The sequence below is a fragment of the Anser anser genome, assembly GCF_964211835.1.
Source record: "Anser anser genome assembly, chromosome: 1".
NCBI lineage: Eukaryota > Metazoa > Chordata > Aves > Anseriformes > Anatidae > Anser > Anser anser.
The window spans coordinates 29,297,043-29,318,841 of NC_139720.1; the positions used below are offsets into that span (position 1 = coordinate 29,297,043).

Consider the following 21,799-nt stretch of genomic DNA (forward strand, 5'->3'; position numbering starts at 1 on the left):
TCCCACCCACCTGGCTGCGCTTGCCAAGGCAGTGCTGTGAATGAAACGCAGATTGCATTCTGTATAAAGCAGGGGGGTGGCAGCTTTTGTTTGGGAGGTACGAGTCTGTCTGGGATCTGCGTCCTGTGGCCTTGCAGAATGGTGCTGCTGGTGAAGGAGGGGAGGCATCCCTCATTTCCACGCTGCCTTCCCTCTTGTGCGTCCCAAGCACCTGCAGGCTGACTCCGGGCGCGTGTCTGTTTGCTTTCCCTCCTTCCACCCCACCAGCCTTCCATTTTGTGTGTGTGTGTGTGTGTAGGGGAGGACGTGCTTTCCCTCCTATCAACCCACTGCTGAACTCTCCCTGCGTGGGACGGCGGGGGCTGCGGGTGGGAACGCAGCACCCCCACCTCCGGCCCCTCTAACGGCGGGGAGAGCGGCGGAGGTGCCCGTTCCTCCACGAACACCTCGCCCCGGCCTCCAGGGAGCGCCGCACCCCTCCCACGGGCCGGGGCCGGGCCCGGGGCTCTGGCAGCGCCCGGGCGGCGCCGTTTGAGCCTCCGCGCTGCCCGTAGCCGGGCCCTCGCAGCCCTAAGATGGCGGCGGCGCTGCGCGGGGGGGCGGGAGGTTGCCGGGACGCCCGCGGAGGTGAGGCCGGGCCGGCGGGGGCAGGGGGCGCACGGCGGGGACGGGGCACAGCGGGGGGCTCGGCACCGGCCCGGCGGGGAGTCCTGAGGGGTGCCGGGCCCTGGGTGGGGGTTTTGGGGGAGCCGGGGCTCGGGGCGGGCGGTGTTGCCCCGCCGGGGACCCCTCGGGCGCGTTGCCCTCGCCGAGGCTGGTGCCCGCAGCGGCCTGAGGGCTCGGCACCGCCGCTGGGAGGGGGCCGTCGGTCTGAGGCCTAAACCACTCAGCTGGTGCTCGGCATAAATACTGCTTTTTTGTTGTTTTTTAAAGTCTCGCGGAGTTGCTTTTGTTGTAAACTTGTGCTAAACTGGGTGAATAAAACAGGAGGCCAGCTCCAGCCAAGAGACCGTCACTATCCAATTTCGAGAGGCCTTGCCCAAACTTGAAGTCAGCTGCTGTTATGCTACTAAAGCGTGCTTTTCTGGGTTTTTCTTTCGATTCCTACAAATCACGTTAAAAACTTCTTTGGGAATGCTGTTCCTGAATATTTATAGAAAGGCTCTCAGATAGTTGAGCTTAAGTTTAAACCTGGTTTTAGATTCAGCTTAAAACCATGGGCTTGCAAAAATTAATGAGCGTTTAAAAAGAAACGCGCGCCTTCTGTTTATTTCATGTCTAAATTTGATTTGCTCAAACATTTAGTGCAGATGTTGCAACCTGAAACCTGAAGGCCCTTACTTTAAAGAAAAAAAAAACTGTCTTTGTTCAAAGTCTAAACACAAATGAGTGACAAAAGTACCAAATTATGTTGTAAAGAATTAATCAGTTATAGAAGTTTCCCATTGAAGTTGATGTGTTACAGCAGTTTGGTAATATCTGTGTGATGTGGTACATAAATCACAAGAACACTTTTTCTTCCTCTAACCAAAAAGATGACCATGTGATTTGGTTCGGAGGATATTCACGGTCAGTAGCAGGGTTTACTAGCCCATCTTTTTGCTGATTCAGTGGAAAACCAGGAAGAAGAGGTTGAATTCAAGGTCCGAGCTGTCATTTTGCAGATAACAGCACTTGTGCAGGCTTCGTGCCTTTCTGCTCTAAACCCGTGCGCGCTCCCCGCCGTGGCAACGCGTGCAGGCACGTCGATGGCAGCAGCAGCAGCTTCTGTGCCACATTTCTTGTGACCTGCTGCCAGCAATGCACTGAACTGGGCAGAGGATTTCTGCCTCTCAGAGCGGCTGCTTGCCTGCTGTGGGGTGATGGTGTTGCTTTTGTACTGATCCTACCCAAAAAGGATTTAGTGACAGTGGCAGAATTTTAAGCTGGACATTCGTCGGGAGCTTACGCCTTTTGTACGTGGGCCAGTCTGGTGGCTTGTGTGAGGCTGTTGTCTGCACACACACTTAGAGCAGCAGTCCCTCATCTCGGAGGGATTCCAGAAAGGTTCGGTGAGCGAGATAACAGGACAGAACGGCAAAAGTGGTTCAGCATAGCAGCAGTCACGCATCAATACTGAGAGAAGAAAATATGAAATCACACCTCTGGTACTCACGGTTTCAATGTGAGCTAACTGGTGACTTTGGGGGGGGAGAGAGGACACGCAGGAGTTTAAATAAATACCTCAGGTTGCCTATAACATGTGTTGTTTGTATTACAGGAATACAAGAGTGAGGCTAGTGCTGTAATAACTGATACAGTGCCACCAGCAATATGATAGTTAACTGAGCTGTGCTGTCTATACGAAGTAGGAAACAAAGGAAAGGTTGAAAGTATTCTACTAGGTGAGGGGAGAAATATTACAAGATCTTAAGTGCCTAGGCAGTTCAGAATTAAGTTTACATGTATCAAACATTAATAATAATGAGAGCTATGAAAACGCATTACTGAAGTTCAAAGAACTTGAACCTGTAATGGCACTATGTAATAACCATCCCTTCTGAGTAGTTCGTATGTACGCTGTTTTAATTAAACAGATTTTTAATGCACAGTTCTTTCCAAATAATATCTGCAATGTATCTTAGGTATTTAAGATAATTTGAAAATATATATCATCAATCTTAAGTAACTTAAAAACTAGGTTTCCTTAGGCCTAGTTGGTCGCTGCACCAGTTATTTAAGCTGGTTTGATATGGTGTGTCAGTCTTCAGAGAAGCCAAAGCAGGTAGGCAAATCAGTCCCACACTTTTATTGTTCACTGGCTTAAATAAATAAATAAATACAAATTAAGAGAGAGAACGAATTCTTAAGAGTTTCAGTCAAAGTGTCTTTTAATACTTGCCCCAGCATTATAAATGAAAGCAGTAAGCTATAACACTAGCTCTAAGTGTTCTCAAGGCATTATCTGCTCTCTGGTACCATTAACTCTTCAGAAGTCATTGAAAGATGGGCAATTAGGTAATTACTTCAGAAATGATAGAGGCTACAAATGAGTCTTCTTACTTGCTGGAGATTGCCAGTAACCTATCTAATTGTACTCTGAGATAAACATTTTGTTAATACGTTGTGAAACAAAAGTTAAATATAATTATTACACAGGATTTCGGTAAGTTTTAACTAAGGGAATTTGTTTGTTCTGGAGCCCTTTCTAATTTGTGATGCTTCTTAGGAAAATTAGCAAGGGAAAAATATTGATACTGATCGTATCGTTTCTTTATTTTCTTCTGATTCACCTGCTGGTTTCTGTCTTACTTTCTCTGGAGGTGTAGGTTCTGTTTTATTTATTCAGTGACTCCTCGTGTAGAGTTTCTAGGTGCAAAATGGTCAAAAATCAGAAGTACATGTGTTTTGCTTTACCTGTAAGTTTTAAGAAAGCTTGTTCTTGGAGTAACTCTTACCAATTTGTGGCTTACAACACATTCTGCTTACAGAGCAGGGTTATGGCTTTGAAGCACAAACCTTTTTTGCCTATAACAAGAGAGCTTTGAACTTTGCCTGTGACAACATTGTGTTAAGTAGAAAACTATCATTAAATACAGTGAAATACAGATTTTGGTGGAAATAGAATTTCCTCAAGAACTTTCATTTCTCATTATGGAAATGAATGCTATTCATTATGTGTAAACTCAGTAAGATTAAACACTAGTAGGATTAGAATAGTCCTCACGTTTCAAGATTCAGTTCAGACCAGGAAGAAACATTTTCTGTAAATTATTGATGACCTCTAGTGAGGTCTCCATAGCCATGTTTCCTTACAACCACCCCCCCCAAAATATTATTGTGTGTTCCTATACTATATTGAAAAGAAAACTATGGTGGTTAAATGGGTGTGGGTAGGAAGCGCTTACGTTCTAAGTATAATATTTATCTTGATCATTTTATTTATGTGTCTTTTTTTGGTGGGGAAAAAGTGTCTCATAGAAGAGCAAATAAAGGCTTTGAGTTGACATAAAAAAAAAAAGGCTGGATTTTATCTCTGAATATGTTGAATGCCAAACCAGTTGATAAACCGTGTATCCATTCCCCTTCCCAGAAGTGGAGATAATGATAATTGCTTTTTTTGTGATCTATTGTGTGTTGAAACTCATTAACTGATTGTGAAGTTCTTTTTGTAAACCCTTGTAGCTATTCGACTACTAAAAAGAAGTCTTGCAAAGCATACTGAAAATGTTTAATGTAAAGTGAGAAGTTGTAAAATGTGATGGTGAAATAAAACAATACTTTAAAACAATAGAGAAATGTTTTAGAAGGTAATGGATATCATAAGAATATTTTGGATACCCGTAGATATCCGATACAGATACCCAATGGGTGTTACTCAGTGAAAAGCTGAATGGGCAAGGTTTGGTTTAAATTTTTCGTATGTTCAAATTATGAAATTAAATTTATGTGAAAACCATATTATATTTTAATAATGACCCCAATTTGACTGACTGTTGAGAATACACTTCCCTGATATTCATTATGTGTTTTTTAATTTAGATGTTAAGTGAATGTGTCATGTTTATGCTGTGTGTGATTAAATGTAATTAATTGCCACTAACGCTTCTTTTAATTCTTCTTCCAGGACTTCAGTGATTCTGGACCACTGTTACTGCAATGATATTACAGAAGACAGCTGTTGCATTGTATTTGTTGGATGAAACCCAAATATTTTCTTTCAGTCAAGTGGGTAAAACCCCCTAACTGCAGTTTACATGTGTAGGTCACTGCGTTACTGTGTTAGTCATTGTCTCAGTGCAGCAATGACAAGGCTAGAAGAAGCAAACAGAGAAGTGAACATGCATTCATCGGTCAGATATCTGGGCTATCTAGCCAGAATCAACTTACTGGTTGCCATTTGCATGGGCCTTTATGTCAGATGGGAAAAAACTGCAGATGCACTGATTTTGGTAATATTTATTCTGGGACTCTTTGTTCTTGGAATTGCCAGCATACTCTACTACTATTTTTCAATGGAAACAGCAAGTTTGAGTCTCTCCAATCTTTGGTTTGGCTTTTTGCTGGGCCTTCTCTGTTTTCTTAATAATTCTGCCTTCAAGAATGATGTGAAAGAAGAAGCAACTAAATATCTGCTCCTTTCAGCCATTGTTTTAAGGGTATTGTGTGCTTTGGTTGAGAGGATTTGTGGTTGTATCCATCATCGACCGACTCTGCTGACAACAGTTGAGTTTTTGGAGCTAGTTGGGTTTGCAATTGCCAGCACAACTATGCTGGTGGAAGAATCTATGAGTATCATTCTCTTGGTTATGGCTTTGGCCGTGTTAATAATTGACTTACGTATGAAGTCTTTTTTGGCAATTCCAAATTTGGCAATTTTTGGAGCCATTGCATCCTTGCTTTTTTTTCCATCACTGCACATTCCCACAAACCCGTTTGCCTTGGCCTGTTTCTTCAGCTGCCTGATTTCAGATCCCCTTCTCGACGTTTACTTCAGTGGACTTTCTGTTACTGAACGATGGAAGCCTTACCTGTACCGTGGGAAGATTTGCAGAAGGCTTTCTGTCATCTCAGTTGGAGTCGTTGAACTGATCTTTTTCATCCTTGCCGCCTTTAAGCTACGTGATTTGGATCTCTGGTATTTTGTGATACCTGGTTTTTCTATTTTTGGAATTTTTTGGATGATCTGTCACGTGATTTTTTTTATAACTCTTTGGGGATTTCACACAAAACTAAATGACTGTCACAAGATATACTATACCCACCGTGCAGAAAACAACAGCCTTGACAGAGTTATGGCATCCAAAGGAATGCGTCACTTCTGTTTAATTTCAGAACAGCTAGTGTTTTTCAGCCTTGTCGCAACTGCTGTTTTGGGGGCCGTTTCTTGGCAGGTAAACAAAAATCTCTTTATCTTGGTCTCCCTCTTGAGAATTGTTGGCTCCTAAAAGCTCTTGTGCCATTTGGTGGTGTATTGTAGCTCAGCAGTTCAGAGTTGGAGCCTTTGGCTTCAAAAGCACGCTCTTCCAGTTTAACACTTTGTGCTGCCTTGATTGTGTCTTAGGGAGGCAACTGGCACTTAGCAGCTTACCCGTATAGTCAGAATGGGCAGAGTTCATGCTTCCAGGCAAATGAAGTGTGCAAATTATTTTAAATGTACCTACTTACAGAATTAATTTACCTCTGAATTCTTTGTGCTGTAATTTATTTATTTTTTTTCAAATGAAAGCACTGTGTAGAATCCTAGTAATGTGCACCACATTGAGGGCTTTTCTGATGGACTATTTTAATGGAATCAAGGCAAAGTTACGTTTTAAGAATGCTTTATTCGATAGTTTTATTTTGATGTGAAGTCAGAGGTCAATTGATAAACTGATAAATTGTTGGTATAAGGTGCTCTCAGTTTCTTATATTGTAGTCTGTTTATGCATCTCATACATTCCTAGAAAGACCAGTTCTTAACATCACACGGTGTTCTTATCTGTGACTTTTCTTTCAATTCCTGACATAAGGCCTATGCATTTTCTTTGTCAGGAAACACACATTTCTCTAAAAGCGCTTGCTCAATGCTCAAACTAAAGTACATTGTGTGTTATCACTAGTGCAGCAGGGTGAAAAGGGAGTTTGGTGCCTGTATTCTTTTTTACGTTGATCTGAAAACAGCAACAATCATTCTTTTAGTAAGGGGTAGGAAAGAGAATAGGTTTAGATTAGATATAAGGAGGAAGTTCTTCACTCAGAGAGTTGTGAGGCCCTGGCACAGGCTGCCCAGAGAAGCTGTGGATGCCCCATCCCTGGAGGTGCTCAAGGCCAGGTTGAATGGGGCTCTGAGCAACCTGGTCTGGTGGGAGGTGTCCCTGCCCATGGCAGGGGGTTAGAACTGGGTGGGCTTTGAGGTCCCTTCCAACCCAAACCATTCTGTGATTCTGTTTACAGAGGGTGAAGGTGCTAATGCGCTGAAAGAAATGGGAAAATACTTTGGGAAACAGAAAGCAGCAAAGATAAACTGACACAGATTAATGTTGTTGACTTCTGTGTGTTTTTTTTTTCTCCTGAGAACTATGGGATTTTGTCAAGCAAAATGCAAATCTTTAATTTTGTTATGTCAGGTGACTTTTTCATTAAAAGCAAGTTTCTTAGCATCTCTCAAATAGTTTTACTAGTTTCTCTGTCTTTCCCATACTCCTTTAACATCCTTGATACACGTTAGTTAATAATTACAGAAGTGATTTGGGTGGAGTCACTCCACCTATTTATACCCAACAGCAGTCAGAACAAGCCAGGCATGTAAGCTGGCTGGGTAGTCACGGGAGAGAGGTATTTTCTTGGTGGCTTCCAGAGCCGGTCCACGTGCAGCTGGACACCTGCAGGGTGTCCTGCAGGATCCCCCTGGGCAGGGCTCCCTCTCCCTGCTGGTCTGCTGAAAGCACGCGGGCGCTGCCTTCAGGGCTACTCTTCCTGAGTGCAGGTTATGTGCACAAGCAGGGAGGTTTGGATTCAGACTTGTCAGGTTACATTTTCCTCTTCATGCTGATAATTCTTCATCATTTTTCTTTTTATTCTGTCTCTGTTGTGTGCCCAGAAATAACTGCAGCTGTTAAATGTTTGATAATTTCCAGGCCTCTCTAATTTTGGAGAAGTCCTGTTGTACTTTGGAAGGACTCGTGCAGGACAGTTCACAAAGAGCAAGCTGGCAATTCAGCTGAACCCTTAGTGTTTGTTGTTGGCTAACTTCAGTTTCTGGCATCCTGTGTGTACATAAGATAAGGTGTTGCTCACCTCCTCTGTCCGATAGGTTGTTTGTTACCTGTTCAGTGGGAAGGGGAGTAATTGTGGTGGCAAAAATGAGAGGCATCAGACCACATACTTGTCAGGAAATACAGTTTTTATAATAATAATAATAATTTTAGTAGATAATTATATTGGCATTTATTTTACTGTATTTGTGTCTCTTCCATTATGTATTTACATCAACGAGTTACTTTAAGACTACAAATGCACTAGCCTCCAACCAAAATCCTTTCTATTTCAGAGGTGTGATGTTTGCCACACAGATCACTGTGCCTATTTCATCTGTTGTCAGAAAATGAAATACTTTACCAGACCTGGTCAGAGCATGACTTGATAAATGGATACGTCATTTATTATAGTGACTGCAAGGAGCTGTGGCCTTTTCTTTGTTTTTCTGGATAGTGTCAGTTTTCAAAATAATTAGAAATGAGAAAGTAATGATGTATGAGCATACAATTTACCCTCTTGCAGGACTTTTTTCTTTTCTGGGGCTTTAAGGAAACTAGACGTTTTTTCTTCTTTCTAGGGGGAATTGCAGGCTTCAAGACTCTATTTTAGAGTCCTTTGCAGGATTTTTGAGTGTTGTTTCCAAAGGTCTAGCAAACTCAATGGTAATGCAGCAAACAAACTTCTGCAGTGAATGTGTACTTTCCTTTTAATGCTTTACACATATTACAACAGACAAACTGTTAGAGAATACTCTCTGCTTTTCCTCCTTTAAAAAAAACAAACAACAACAACAAAAAAACTATCCCTAAATACTTAATAGGTTAGAATTTGTATTTTGTTTGTGTTTTGTTTTTAAGAAACCCTTGCTGCAGGAAAAAAAAAAGTTACTGACATAGAATGTAATAGAAAAAGATCTTAGGACTGTTAGATGCCGTTCCATTAAAATGTTTTTTTTAATGGTCAAAAAAGCAAATTAAGTATTGGGAAGGGACTGGAAGTATCATCATGCCACAGTATAAATCCATAGCTTCAATATGTCAAATAATTGTGCAATTCTTACTTGCCATCCGAGAGACCAGAAAACAGGAGATGGTTCAGAGAGGGGTGATGAAGTTCATTAGAGACCTAGCACTGTTTCCAAGGAAAGAATGACTAAGTGGGGATACTCCAGTATGGAGATGAGATAACAAAGTGGGAATATAAAATATTGTGTGTGATGTGGAGAAGTAACAGGCAGTGAGTCCCAGCCCGAGAGCTGAGGGGAATCGAGTTGGCAGGAAGCGGGAATGAGCCAGACAGGTGGGGACAGCTCCTCGTACAGAGTCAAGCTAGCTGAGAAATGTGCGTCCCGGTGTGCTAAGCAGTCATACAGGCTCAAGGGGAAACTGCATAGTCCGTGGGGACAAATTCACTGAGGTTTATGTTCTGCAAGGAACCCGTGTCTGGCTCAAGAGCCACCAGTAGTTGGAGTGCTCAGGAAACACGCCTGCTTATTCTATCCTCACAGTCTTTCCTAGGCATGCGTTTGGACTCTTTGAGACAAAAAATACATCCCTAACATGAAAACGTAAGGGTGACTGCGTGAGGCTACACCAAAGATCCTATTAGGAGAATGTCTTTAGTTAAATTTGCAACATATTTTTTCTTTACATTCTTAGGAGTGCAAAGGACTCCAGAGTCAAAAGTTCCTGAAAATGTGTTTGCTCTTCTTAAAGTTTCCTTCTTAACATTTTCTGCGTGTGTAAAATAACAGGACTGTTTCCAGTCTTTACAACTTGCAGTTTGGGATTTATGTCATTTTAGTAAGTGCTAATTGTATTTGAAGTCTGCTAAGTGTAACCTAGAAGATGAAGCGTTTTCCGTTTATACCTTTCCTCAGTCTGAGGATGTGCTGGAAGCTAGTTTAATGACACTGCATTCGATAAGAGAGGGGGCTTGGAATTGCTTAATGGTTTGCCATTTGGCCTCTCGTATAATGAACAGAATTGGCTAAAAGTCTACGCCTTGGAAAGTTGCTTCCTAACAGTCAGCTATAAATAACTAGCCCTAGCATATGAAAAAGCTGGCTCGGTTGTGTGTGTTATCTTATAGCCAAAAACGGGGTAGAGGATGGAAGGGGTTCTGTTTCATGGAGAACTTCATTACAGAAACATTATGTGTGCCCTTTGCACAACTGCAATATCAATGCATCGTATAAATATAACGTGTATGAGAGGTCAAGGCCTAAAGAGAAAGTTGTCTGCTAATTGGTGGCTACAACGCATGCTGATTGACGAAAATTGCCAGGAAAAAAATAATCTCGTTTCATAGAAAGGCCTTTAAAATGAGGAGAATTAACTCGCTGTTGCGCACGTAGGGCTTTTGTGACTCACGCAGAACTGCTGCGGATGGCGCCGTTAGCTGAGGACCTTGCTTTAAGGGGGGTCTAGCTTTTGCAAGAAGCCAGGGGCTGTAGGTGTGCTTGGGAAGGGCTGGGGCTCCCAGCAGCATCCCTCTCCGACAGATCAAACTCAACTGTGAAGAGCAGAACCCTCAGGTCTGGCTGAAGCTGGCGGATGACCTCAGGAAGCACGAGGGGTGTAGAAGCAATTTGTCAAAGCTGATTGCATTCAAAAATGGAGTAACAGCTATTCAGTGGGACATGTTTCAGTAGTGACACGGTCTGCTTCTGCGATTAATCGCTGCTTTAGCTGGAGAGGAAAGACACCTTGACTCGTCAGTAGAAACCCGTTGAAAATTTTCCTTGCGAAATCTGCAGGAAGCGTTCTGCGCTGCCTTTACATTTGTGTGAGTAATTTTAGTCAGATCAATAGCCTCTTTAGCTCCAGTAGTACTTACTCATTTCAGCAATTACTCATGTCTGTAATTAGGCTCTGGGTTGGGACGGGATCCAGCAGAAGTCGTGCAAATGACTCAGGCATTACCTCTTCTGGAAGCTAGTAAAATGATGAAAAATTTGGGGATGAAGGGCTTGGAATTTGCAAGCATAGTTCTTGGAAAGGTTTGGAGGAATCTTTTTCTCAGAAACTTCAAATCAGATTTTGTTAAGTGCTATATGCCAAGGTAGCAGCGCAGTTTTGCTTAATTACTGACTGAAGAGAATTATTATCCCTGGAAGACCTGTATTTAGTATTACCAAGAGAAAAATGAACTATGTCAGAGACAGGTAAAGTAATGGAATGAAGTAATTTCAGTACATTATTCTTGGTTTTAGTGAATTTTATGGATTAGTAAAATAATCGTATTCATGATATGCATGAGTACTTGTGCTTAAATGAGCGGTACTGTTGAACTCAAATTGCTCATGGAAGAACAGTTAGTTTAGGGTATGTGTGTTTTCTTGTTTGGGGCGAGTTAGTGATTTTGTATTCTTTATGCAGTGCCACGGTCTTGCAAAAGGTTTTTGAAAGCTCAGGTTACGATGCCTTAATAAAATAAAAGGTGATGATTTTTTTTTTTAACTTCTTTATAAGAACAGATTGCTTTCTGAATAGTGAAAAGTTTTCTCTGCCTTTGTTTGTCGTTGGGCTTGCTGTTTGACTTGCATAGCAGCCTCGCAGTTTCTTTACGGATTCAGGTGCTCCGTTTCTTTCGCAACACCGTCGTTTCCCCTTTCCCCTGTTTCACGTCTCTTCAGCTAGGTCCTAAATCCCCCTCGTGCCCCGCTGAACCGTTCCCAAGCTCACCCCTTACCCTCTTTATTTTTGCTACCCATCTTCTCCTCTTGTAAGGGGCGCTCAAGCCCTTCCTGGGTACCTGCATCTCAGGTCCCGTCCTGGTCCTGGTCAGTACGTCACGGTGTCACCTTGCCTGAGGCTGTCGGGGACCTCTGGAGCCTCCTTCCAGCCCTGGTAGTGGGAGCAGAGCCCTAGCTGCTCATCATTGTACTGCTTCACTGGAGAAGAATGGCTAAAGAAAGAGTTCAGATGAGTCTGGGTGCTTTTGGTAGCTGAGTTAGGCTCAGGGCTTAATAAGGAGCGATTGGTTACGTTCCTCGCATCACGATGAGTGCTGTCAGGCTGAAATTCAGAGCCAAGTTAGGGTGCCTTGTCCAGAGCCCCTCGGCGAAATGCTGCAAAATGCACCAGTGTTATTTTGGGACAAGAGAAAGTATTTGTTGTAAGCCTACAGAATCTGGCTAACGTGCTCAGCTTTGCTGTCAGTCTCATTAATTTCAGAATCTGAATTTCTGCATTCCGAATATTCAGGACTCAAGTTAATGTGCTTGTAAATTGACCACCCCTTCTGCTTCTGCTGTTCCATCTATGCAACGGCATGGGCTTTCCTGGGATTAGAGCAGGGGTCAGGGACGGGAAACAACACATTAAATCTGGCTGCCAGGGAACACGATGGCTATTTTCTGCAAACTGCTTTCTGGATTTTCCCAGTGCTATTTTAATAGTCAGAGGTAACTGATTATTTATTGCTCTCCAGAGACTGTTCTTTCATTAAATAATTTGTTATCTAAGGCTGTTTCACCTGGTTGTTGATTTACACTGTAAGTTCCTCTTTCCCTGTAAAGCACACCTCTTGTTTTCATTTGGAGCAAGCTATCCTTCAAATGTCTGTAGATTAGTTATCAAGTTAGTCTTTTTCTCCAGAGCTTTCTTTTTTCACGGAGCGTATACGTCTTTGGTTTTGCATGATAACTGCGGAGGAGCTAAGCAGCTTTGTTTCATATTTACTTATATGTGAGTGCAGGCACTTAGGGATATATCAAACCAGAAATTGGATAAATTCAGCTTGGATAATGGAAAGCAGGGCAGAATTTTTCCTCACAAATAGGCAAAAACATCTGTGTAAGCTTCCTCAGCTGTGTCAGCCTGTTGTGCATGATCCTGGGCAGCCTGCCCTGGGTATCCCTCAGCAGGGTGACGGTAGGACCAGGTGACATCCAGAGGTTCTGTGATAATCTAAGTTGACATCTGCTTGTGAATTTATTTCTGTTTTAATCAGAAGGGCTTTTCTGTAGGTATTTGTAACTGGCTTCCAATTTAACTTAATGCTGCTTCAGTTTTTTCTTCCTCCTGGTTGTTTTCATCAGTCACACGTAAATAACGCTCCATCTTTAAATACTCTATCAGAATTGCTTCACTTTCAACAGTGGTTTTCTCCTTGGGAATGGAGTTGTCCTATCCATGAATATAAAATTATATATTTAGGGTACAAAGTACCTGTAACTTCTGGTGTTTTAACAAAGCAACATTTAACCATAAAATGTTGCTTGAAAAGCTAAAGGAAGGGGAAAGATAGTACTGCTTGCGAATCTCACCCATCTTTCGTTGTCTGTCATTTCAGTAGTCAAAGGCAAGAAGTATTTTATTATTTTATTTTATTTTTCCATGTTCTTTGGAATGAGAACTCACTGTATATTTCAGAAGTACTCATTTAGAAGAAGACGGACAAAGGCAAACAGACAAAAACAACCACCACCACCAAAGACAAAAAGATGAAATGGTTTCATATGCTTTCAGTGGCGTTGCTGTGAGGGTCCCTGTGTTCTGTTTGCTTTTGGCGCAGCCTGGGGTCAATGGGCACGCGGAGTACAGAGAGCTACTTTAGGCCAAGTTTGCCAGTGCAGTCGAAACCAGAGTGGAAATGGGTTGAACAGATGAAAGAACAGAATCCCTTTGTGGCCCCGGCTATGTATGCACGGCCATCTGCTGCATTAAGGACCAGTCATCAAATCTTTTGGATTTAGTAAGTCTCGACCTTGCATCTTATCTGTTATCTTAAAAGAGTGACCTGTCTTAAGATTTACAGTAATTAGTAGCTTAATTAGTTTTGTTTTTAATTTTTTTTTGCTATTTCAAGTTGTTATAGTTTTGATGTTTTAAAATGCAGCACTAAATTATTTTTTTTACTTTTACTTTTTTTTGCAGCACTAAATTAATATTTTATTATCTTACTACAGAGCTGCTCTAAACACTATTAATCATTCTTATATTACTTAGTGATATATGTCTTCTAAATCAAAATTGTTGAAGAAGTGCTGACAGCAATTGCCAGCATCTTTACATTACAGAGATGCCCATACATGTGAAATATCCATCCTAACAACATACTTCTCTACTTCATAGCATAAGATGGCCAGTAAATGAAGATGAATTTGAAACTTCAGATGGAGCAGAGTTGACTCATAACACTATAGAATGCATTTCCCTTTCCTCTTTAATATGTGGTACAAATTAAAAGCAGGATACAGAGAGACATGGATCATCATGATGATCAGAGGCTGGAGCACCTCTCCTATGAAGACAGGCTGAGAGAGCTGGGACTGTTCAGCCTGGAGAAGAGAAAGCTCTGGGGAGACCTCATTGCAATCTTTCAGTATTTAAAGGGGTCTTATAAAAAAAAATATAATAAAAATAGAGGACTCTTTACTGGGGTAGATAATGATAGGGCAAAGGGGAATGGTTTTAAACTAAAAGGGAGATTTAGATTAGAGGTTAGGAGGAAATTTTTCTCTCAGAGGGTGGTGAGGCACTGGCACAGGTTGCCCAGAGAAGCTGTGGATGCCCCATCCCTGGAGGTGTTCAAGGCCAGGCTGGATGGGGCTCTGAGCAACCTGGTCTAGTGGGTGGCATCCCTGCCCGTGGCAGGGGCTTGGAGTTGGATGGTCTTTAAGGTCCCTTCCAACCCAAGCCATTCTATGATAGGAGGCGATCCTTACCATTTCTGTATAGGGCCTTTATCTGACAAGCACTTGTGAATTTTCCTGCTGGTAGCTTTGTATTAGTAGGAATACTTTCAGCAAGTAAAAGTAAATATTTTTTTTTTTTTTTTAGAAATCAGACTCAGAAATTTGGTGAAAACTCTTAACCTTTTGATAATCTCAAGTTCTGTTACTGCAGAACACTCTGTAGGCTTACTGACTTGTGTGTTTTAGGGGCTTGGGAAGTGCAGGGAGTGTTTAGAACAACATAGCAGTTTGAAAGAAAACTTTTAAAATAAAAAGTCATAGCAAGTAATGATACAATAGTATTTTTATGATATTCTGGTAGCTGTACTTTTTATGGGCAGGTGTATTTTTTTTATTTTGTAATATGTTCGCTCAGATCAAAACACTAATGCAATGTAAGAGCAGTTTGTTATAACAAGATCCAAAAAAGTCGTATACATCATATGGTGGAGAAGCTGAATTTGCCGTAGTTCTAAAAATGGATTATAATACTTCACGGTCCGTGCATTCAGTCTTTCCAAGGTTTCGAAAATCCTCAGACTGATCATAAATAGGAAGCTTTCCCAGATGAGCCCTTCAATTTCTGCATAATAACTTAAGGCAAGTTACCTTCAGGCTTCTACAGTTTCAAAAGTAAGTCTTCAAATCTTGAAACTAGTTTAGCCAGAGAGCTCCACAATTTCATCAATGCGTTATACTTTAACAACTTTCTATAGAATGAATGTTAACATGACTTCTTTAAAAATTTTTATTGAGTCCTTTTCCTTTTCAGAGCATATTTAGGAAACTGAGCAACAAAAACTTTCTGCTGATGCATTTGGAAAAAAAATATAGGTTTTTTTTTTCTCTCTCCTAATTTACAACAGAACAAGTTCAGGTTGCACCATAATTGTTACACTGTGTTTTGGGGAAATTGCTCTGAAAATCCTTATTCTCTGACACAACTCAAGAATTACTAGCTGAAAGCTTCTCTGCACTTGCCCCAAATACCTAACTTAACCTAACTCACTCATTGATCCTGACCCTCTGAGCAGTAGGCAAGACTGGGAATGGGAAAGGAATGTATCTGGAGTGATGCAAGATACCTCCCAAGATGGCTAAGAAAATGATGTATATAAAACTGATTAAGAATCTCCTATAATGTATGTGCGCTTCATAGGCATGCATTACTCCATGTGGACTGAAATTATTAGCACCAAATCAGTTGCCATTATACCACACGAAATCTGAGTGCAGTATTAACAAGAGCATTACCACCTTTTACAGACTCACTGTATCTGGGCTGGTTTTGTAGCCAAGCGGTTAGCAGATTTACGAGCACTTTTCTGATGAGGTGTGCAGGGCTGTGGGTAACGGGAAGCTCTCCTTGGCTGTTCTGATTTGACGTCTGCTCAGTGTCGTGGTCTCACTTTTCAGCACTAGAAACGAGACAAACAAACTTCTCATTTGTAGCAAATTCAATAAAGCATCATTGGTTCTGGATATCATCTTCTAGTGGCTTCAGGTAGTGGAATTTGAGAGTGACGCTATCAGTTAAGTTATCAGTTATTTGAGAGGAGTGCTACCAGTTATCAGTTACCAGTTAGTTATCAGGTAATACTGGATTCTGGTGTTTATTTGTGGTAAAAGTATTGCTGTCACCGTTTCAAGGACACAGAAGTGAAGTTTTTCTGTCAGGAGTACAGTGGGGCACTATTTAAAACTGGGACGCTCAGCAAACACAGTACTCTTTCTTAGCACAGGAGGCACATTAGATAAGTAACACTTGCAAAGCCATGCAGTATTTCAGTTCTTAAAAACTGAGTATTTTTAAGTTAGTGCTGTGTGCTGACAAGAACTGACTCCATTTAGGTGTCATTTTTTCAGTCTCATTTACTTTCCAAATTATAAATTGTTTTGTCTGTGTGTAAAATGAACTACCAGCCCTCATCAAATCACTGAGACTGTTAAACAATAAGGGAATATCCAGTTTCGTTTTTTTTTAAATAAATAAATAGCCATTAATATTGTAGATTTATGCAATGAGGGCACAAAAATAGTTGTGGTTGGGAGGTCATAAGACTGTTCTAAAGGCAGAAGGCTATAAGGTATGAATATATTTCCTTTGCTACATAAGGATGAATACTTAATATTCCTTATAGCAGCCTTCCAGTACCCAAAGGGGGCCTACAGGAAAGCTGGAGAGGGACTCTTTGTCAGGGAGTGTAGTGATAGGACAAGGGGGAATGGCTTTAAACTACAAGAGGGTAGGTTTAGATTAGTTATTAGGAAGAAATTCTTTACTATGAAGGTGCTGAGGCACTGGAACGGGTTTCCCAGAGAAGCTGTGGCTGCCCCATCCCTGGAGGTGCTCAAGGCCAGGCTGGGTGGGGCTTTGGGCAGCCTGGTCTGGTGGGAGGTGTCCCTGCACATGGCAGGGGTTGGAGATGGGTGGTCTTTGAGGTCCCTTCCAGCCCAAACCGTTCTGGGATTCTATGATTCCATGAATAACCGTACCATTTACTAGTACTAGTGGTTGCAACATAACTTGTGAAACTCTTTTACTCAGAAGTGATTTATGTATCAGTGAGTGTTAACTGAAGTAATCTTTTCCAAAACTGGTTTCTATCTACAAAACAGGAAAGTTTCAGGTAGGGCATTAGCTGTGTGGGCACTACCAAGTCCCATAGTAGATTTTCTTTCTCATCTGATATTTGTGTAGCTGATAAAGAATTGTCTTTTTAATTGCAATAATGTTCTTAATGTTCGCATAAGTCATCCTTTGTGTGACACGTTAAATAGTCTGCACTAAGAATATTTTTAAAATCTCTTGGCATTAAAAAGCAAGAATAGTTAAATGTGTATTTTTAATGATGCAATATAGTATGTTGTCATCTTATGCTAGGTACATGATACTCTGTGCAGTACTCTACTGATTAAGTCCTGATCCTGCTGATATTTACCAATGTACTTATTTTATGCACATAAATAATTTTGTGGCATGTGATTTCTCTGCTTAAAAGCTAAGCTATGATCAGGGTTTTCAAACCTAAATCCTGTGCTGTCAGTGATTTCAAATGCATTCCTTTCAGAAGAGTGATCCCTGCTTGCCAGCCACCTTCTCCCCAGATATCCAAATTGAGCTTCCATTTCTCTTTAGAGTACTTCACTATGTAACGTATGTGGAAAAATAAGTCTACATTACGTATAATAACTCACGTTCCATGTTTCAGGACCCAGTTATGTTTGATCAAACACAGGGAATTATTATTAAAAACCATACCCAGCATACAGGAGGGTTTTTCATGCCATACCTAAATCTCTCTCTCTATATATTTTTCTTTCTTTTTAGCCAACCAATGGGATCTTCATGAGCGCCTTTCTCATTGTTTTGCCTCTGGAATCCATGGCTCATGGGCTTTTTCATGAATTGGGAAACTGCCTGGGAGGAACGTGTGTTGGGTATGCTGTTGTGATTCCCACCAACTTTTGCAGGTATAGTTACCATGCACTTCAACCTCACAGTAGTGTAAGTGAGCTGTTAGCTAATAGAGGCAATCTAGTGGTGTTGCTTGTATTTTTTCAATAAGAAAATACAAATTTAATTAATAGAAAAATTTTGTATTTTCCTTTTCATTTCTGTCACCTTTCAGAAAGAATGAGTAACTGATTCCACTTGGTGTCTTGAAGAACCAAATCTCTTACTGTCAGGACTAATGAATAGCTATGAAGACTATAGCTATAATATATATAAAAGCATGCATTTTGTAATCCCGAGTCTCGTTGATTATGTATTCATGTTGAGGTATATATGCACACATACCTGTATATACCTGGGTTGTTCCAGGTCCAGTTCATCATTTTCTTAAAACTTTAATTTTCTAAGCAGTGAGTGCCGTTATCTGAAACTTGCTTCTGATGCTGAAAGATCAGCATCTGAACAACACACACAAGTAAGAATTACTCTATCTGCATAAGTGAGTTCCATATTGAATAAAAGCTATTTTGGAACAGAGATATATGAATTCAAAATATCTGAGTAAAATGTGTACTTGCATTTCTCCTTGTCTATTGTTGGAAACTCGTTTGCAATACTTTTTTGGTGCAGATAAGCATTCATTCTCCCTGCACTTCATTCCAATTGTGAGTGAACAAATGCCTGTCTGAAGGCAGTGTACTCTCAGTGGGACAAAATAGTTGAAGCCCAGCATGTTCACATCACTGCTCGTCTTCGTTCAGCAAGTTCAGAGTGCAGGCAGAGCAAGCGTTAAGTGCAAAGACGCTCTCTCTCTCTCCCTGCCACTTACCTGTATGGGGTTGAGTAAAGACTACACTTTGAAGTGGAACAAGTGTGATGGGAAGAGGAGATAGTGGCTCCTCACTTAACTACAGTATTTGGCATTGTTTGAAAGCTGTACATTTCAAGTCAATTTGAATTTCCAGCAGTGCTACTTCATAGAGGAGAAAATATTTCACAGGGGTAGAAAAAAAATTGCCAATTGCTAAAAGTCCTCTAAACACGAAATTGTTGTTGATCATAACTGGTTTGCTTCTCTTTAGTCCTGATGGCCAGCCAACTCTTCTTCCACCTGATCATGTGCAAGAGTTAAACCTGAGGTCTACAGGCATGCTTAATGCCATCCAAAGATTTTTTGCGTATCACATGATTGAGACGTACGGCTGTGACTACTCTACGAGTGGACTGTCCTTTGATACCCTTCACTCCAAGATCAAGACTTTTCTTGAACTTCGGACTGCAGATGGACCCAGACATGATACCTATATTTTATATTACAGTGGTCACTCACATGGCACTGGTGAATGGGCACTGGCAGGTAACTGTTTTGTGATTTTTTTCTGTTAGTAGTTTTGGCATTTCTAAACTTTACAAATCGTTGAATTATTTCTTATAAAAAGAAAGAAAAAATATTGCAAAACTTCAGTGTTGATCCCACTTAGTCATTCTGAACTATCAGATAGTGAGAACCACCAGTCTTAAGAGTGCAAGTTCATATGAGCTCCTGGCAGGGAAGGAAGAAAGGAATGGGTAATACACAGAACATGACTGTTGAGAAATTCAAGGAATTACAATGAATCATCAAAATAAGCAATGTTGCAGGATGACTACTACTACTACTGGAAAGAATGCAGGAATGCAGAAGCCCCTGTTCCACGCAGTTAACTCGATCTAAAGAAGCAGCTCTTTCCTTACCTTTCTCTGTATGACAGTCGGGTATGTTACTGTGTGAACCTCTATATCATTTTTTAGTATTTAGTCACTTTGATAAAAGTCCTTCTGAAACTAACTGTTCTTACAGTTGTTCTAAAAATTGTCTGATTATTGTTGACCCCAAATGTATGCTTACAAGTTTAAACATGATTTCTTATTCCACTTACAGCTCAAGAAGTTGCCTTTAAAGAAAGTTGCCTTTAATGATCAGGTTTTTATTCCAGAAAAGTAATATGGAAACGACACCCTCCTGCTCTAAATACAGATTTTCCCTGTATTTTGAGGAATATTTGTTCACTGTATTGAACAAGAATAATCTCTTCTCATTCCCTGGACATGGCAGAACCAGCACACTTACTTATGAGTGAATTATACAGCATTCTGTATTGCTGTGACAGCTACTCTGTCATGAAGGGCTGCATGTGTGTCCTTAAGATGTACTCTGTGTGTGTCCTTAAGATGTACTCTGTATTTTATAGAAGAGTTAATCAAAGCAGTAGGAAGCAGGTGTAAATCCCGTGCTAGAAAAGCAGGTCTTCTAATACAGCAAACCTTGTATCATGGAAGGAACTATGGTTTGCTGACATCCTAGAGTTTGGCAGTCATTGTGGGTGCAATGTAGCCTCAAGACTACAAATGCATGTATAAAGGGTTGTTTTAATGCCTAATCATATGTTCGGCATAGACTTCACTACTTTTCCATCTTCTGTCCCATTTTTGATCTCTTTGTAATAATGCAGTTCCATCTCGGCTGTGTAAAAATTGTTCTTTGGTAAACCTGTGAGGCTTTCACATTACTGATGGGCTTAGCTTTGCTCTCTTGCTGTATGGAATGGGGCTTCTGATTCTTCTGTGTGCAAAAAGTGAATCTTCTAATAATAACTTTGAAAATTTGCAACTTGTTTTCTTCCTGGAACAGAATTCATTTTCACAGATAGTACTTTGCCTGTGAGCTGCTGTCTGCTTGTCAGCAGTCTCTCTACAGGAGCACGTGCTCTTGAGCAGTGTAGACAGATTGGAGCTTTGCGTGTGGTCATGCTGAGCTGTTCAGCCACAGGTCAGTCTTCATCTGGAGGCCAAACACCTGTTTTGGTGCAATTCCAGGCCTGAAGTACTACACCTGCTGAAGAGCAATGCATATTTTTTCTCAAAGGCTTCATCTGTATCAGCGGATTAAAAAAGCCACAGCAGTTCTCAGTTAGCAGGAGTGATATAATGCAGTGTGTGCCAATACGGCTGAATTACTTCTCTGAGAGTAGGGTGGTCTTGTTCCTGAGATCACCTGCCACCCTGTGCAATTGCCAGGCATGTCCACACGAGGTGTGGAGCCTGCTAACTGCAAGACTGCCTCCTGCCAGGGCTCCAGCCGGCAGCATACACTGCTAGTTTATGTACAGATGAAAGCTGATGCAGAAATTCTACAGCTTCCAGATCATGGCATACATCTGGCCAGCTTGGAGTGTGGCGGAGGAGCTGAGATCTCTGTGTACCTGTTCAGAGAGCAATAGTCTGTATTAAACTCTGTCTTTACTTTTCAGATAAGGGTGAAGGTACCAGTTGCAATAAAAAGTTAGTGTGATAACAATATAGTGTATAAATGTGGTGGTTTTCAGCTTTCTTAGCAGTTCCTTCTCAGTTCTCTATTCGAGCACATCTTCAGCTTCTACTCTGAGATAATCTGTAGTCACAGAAAGGAAAGGAACAAGCAGTTGGTGCTTGTCTCGAATCCTTTTTTGTGCTCAGTTTCCCATTGTGAGAGTTAGATACATTATGGAGCATAACTTGATAATCCTGCCAGATAGCACTGCTCCTGAACGTAACCTGAAGTATAAACTGAAAAGACTAAGGATATTTGGTTGTATAATGGTACTGCAAGTACTGTATGCTGGGCAGTGGCATTTTGTGGCAGATGGAACATCTGGTCGTTATCACCTGCAGTGTGTGCCATCCTCTGGCCTCTGGAGAGGGTTAAGAGGGATGGCAACCAGGAAACACAACGTTTGGATCTGACAGAGAAAGGAGCATCTTACTGCTGGCTTAGGCACTGCTACAACACAGCAGTAGCCTGTAGTCTTTGCTTTATAATGACATCCTTTAAAGGAGGCTTACTGGATTCTTTAGTTCACTAATGATGTTTCTCTGTTGTTGGAAGGTGGGATGTAACACAGCGGTGTATAAAAGAAACTGTT

At 41.2% G+C, this 21,799-nt stretch overlaps 1 protein-coding gene across 1 annotated transcript in view; it reads left to right on the forward strand.

Annotated features, from left to right (window-relative positions):
- The window catches only part of TMEM168 (transmembrane protein 168), a 26,444-nt gene continuing 4,645 nt past the window's right edge, over positions 1-21,799 (forward strand). Inside the window, exons 1-4 of the mRNA XM_083803192.1 lie at positions 1-627; positions 4,607-5,873; positions 17,733-17,875; positions 18,941-19,215. Of these exons, the coding sequence (XP_083659318.1) occupies positions 4,737-5,873; positions 17,733-17,875; positions 18,941-19,215 (1,555 nt within the window). The 5' untranslated portion in view covers positions 1-627; positions 4,607-4,736. The remainder of the gene's footprint in view (positions 628-4,606; positions 5,874-17,732; positions 17,876-18,940; positions 19,216-21,799) is intronic.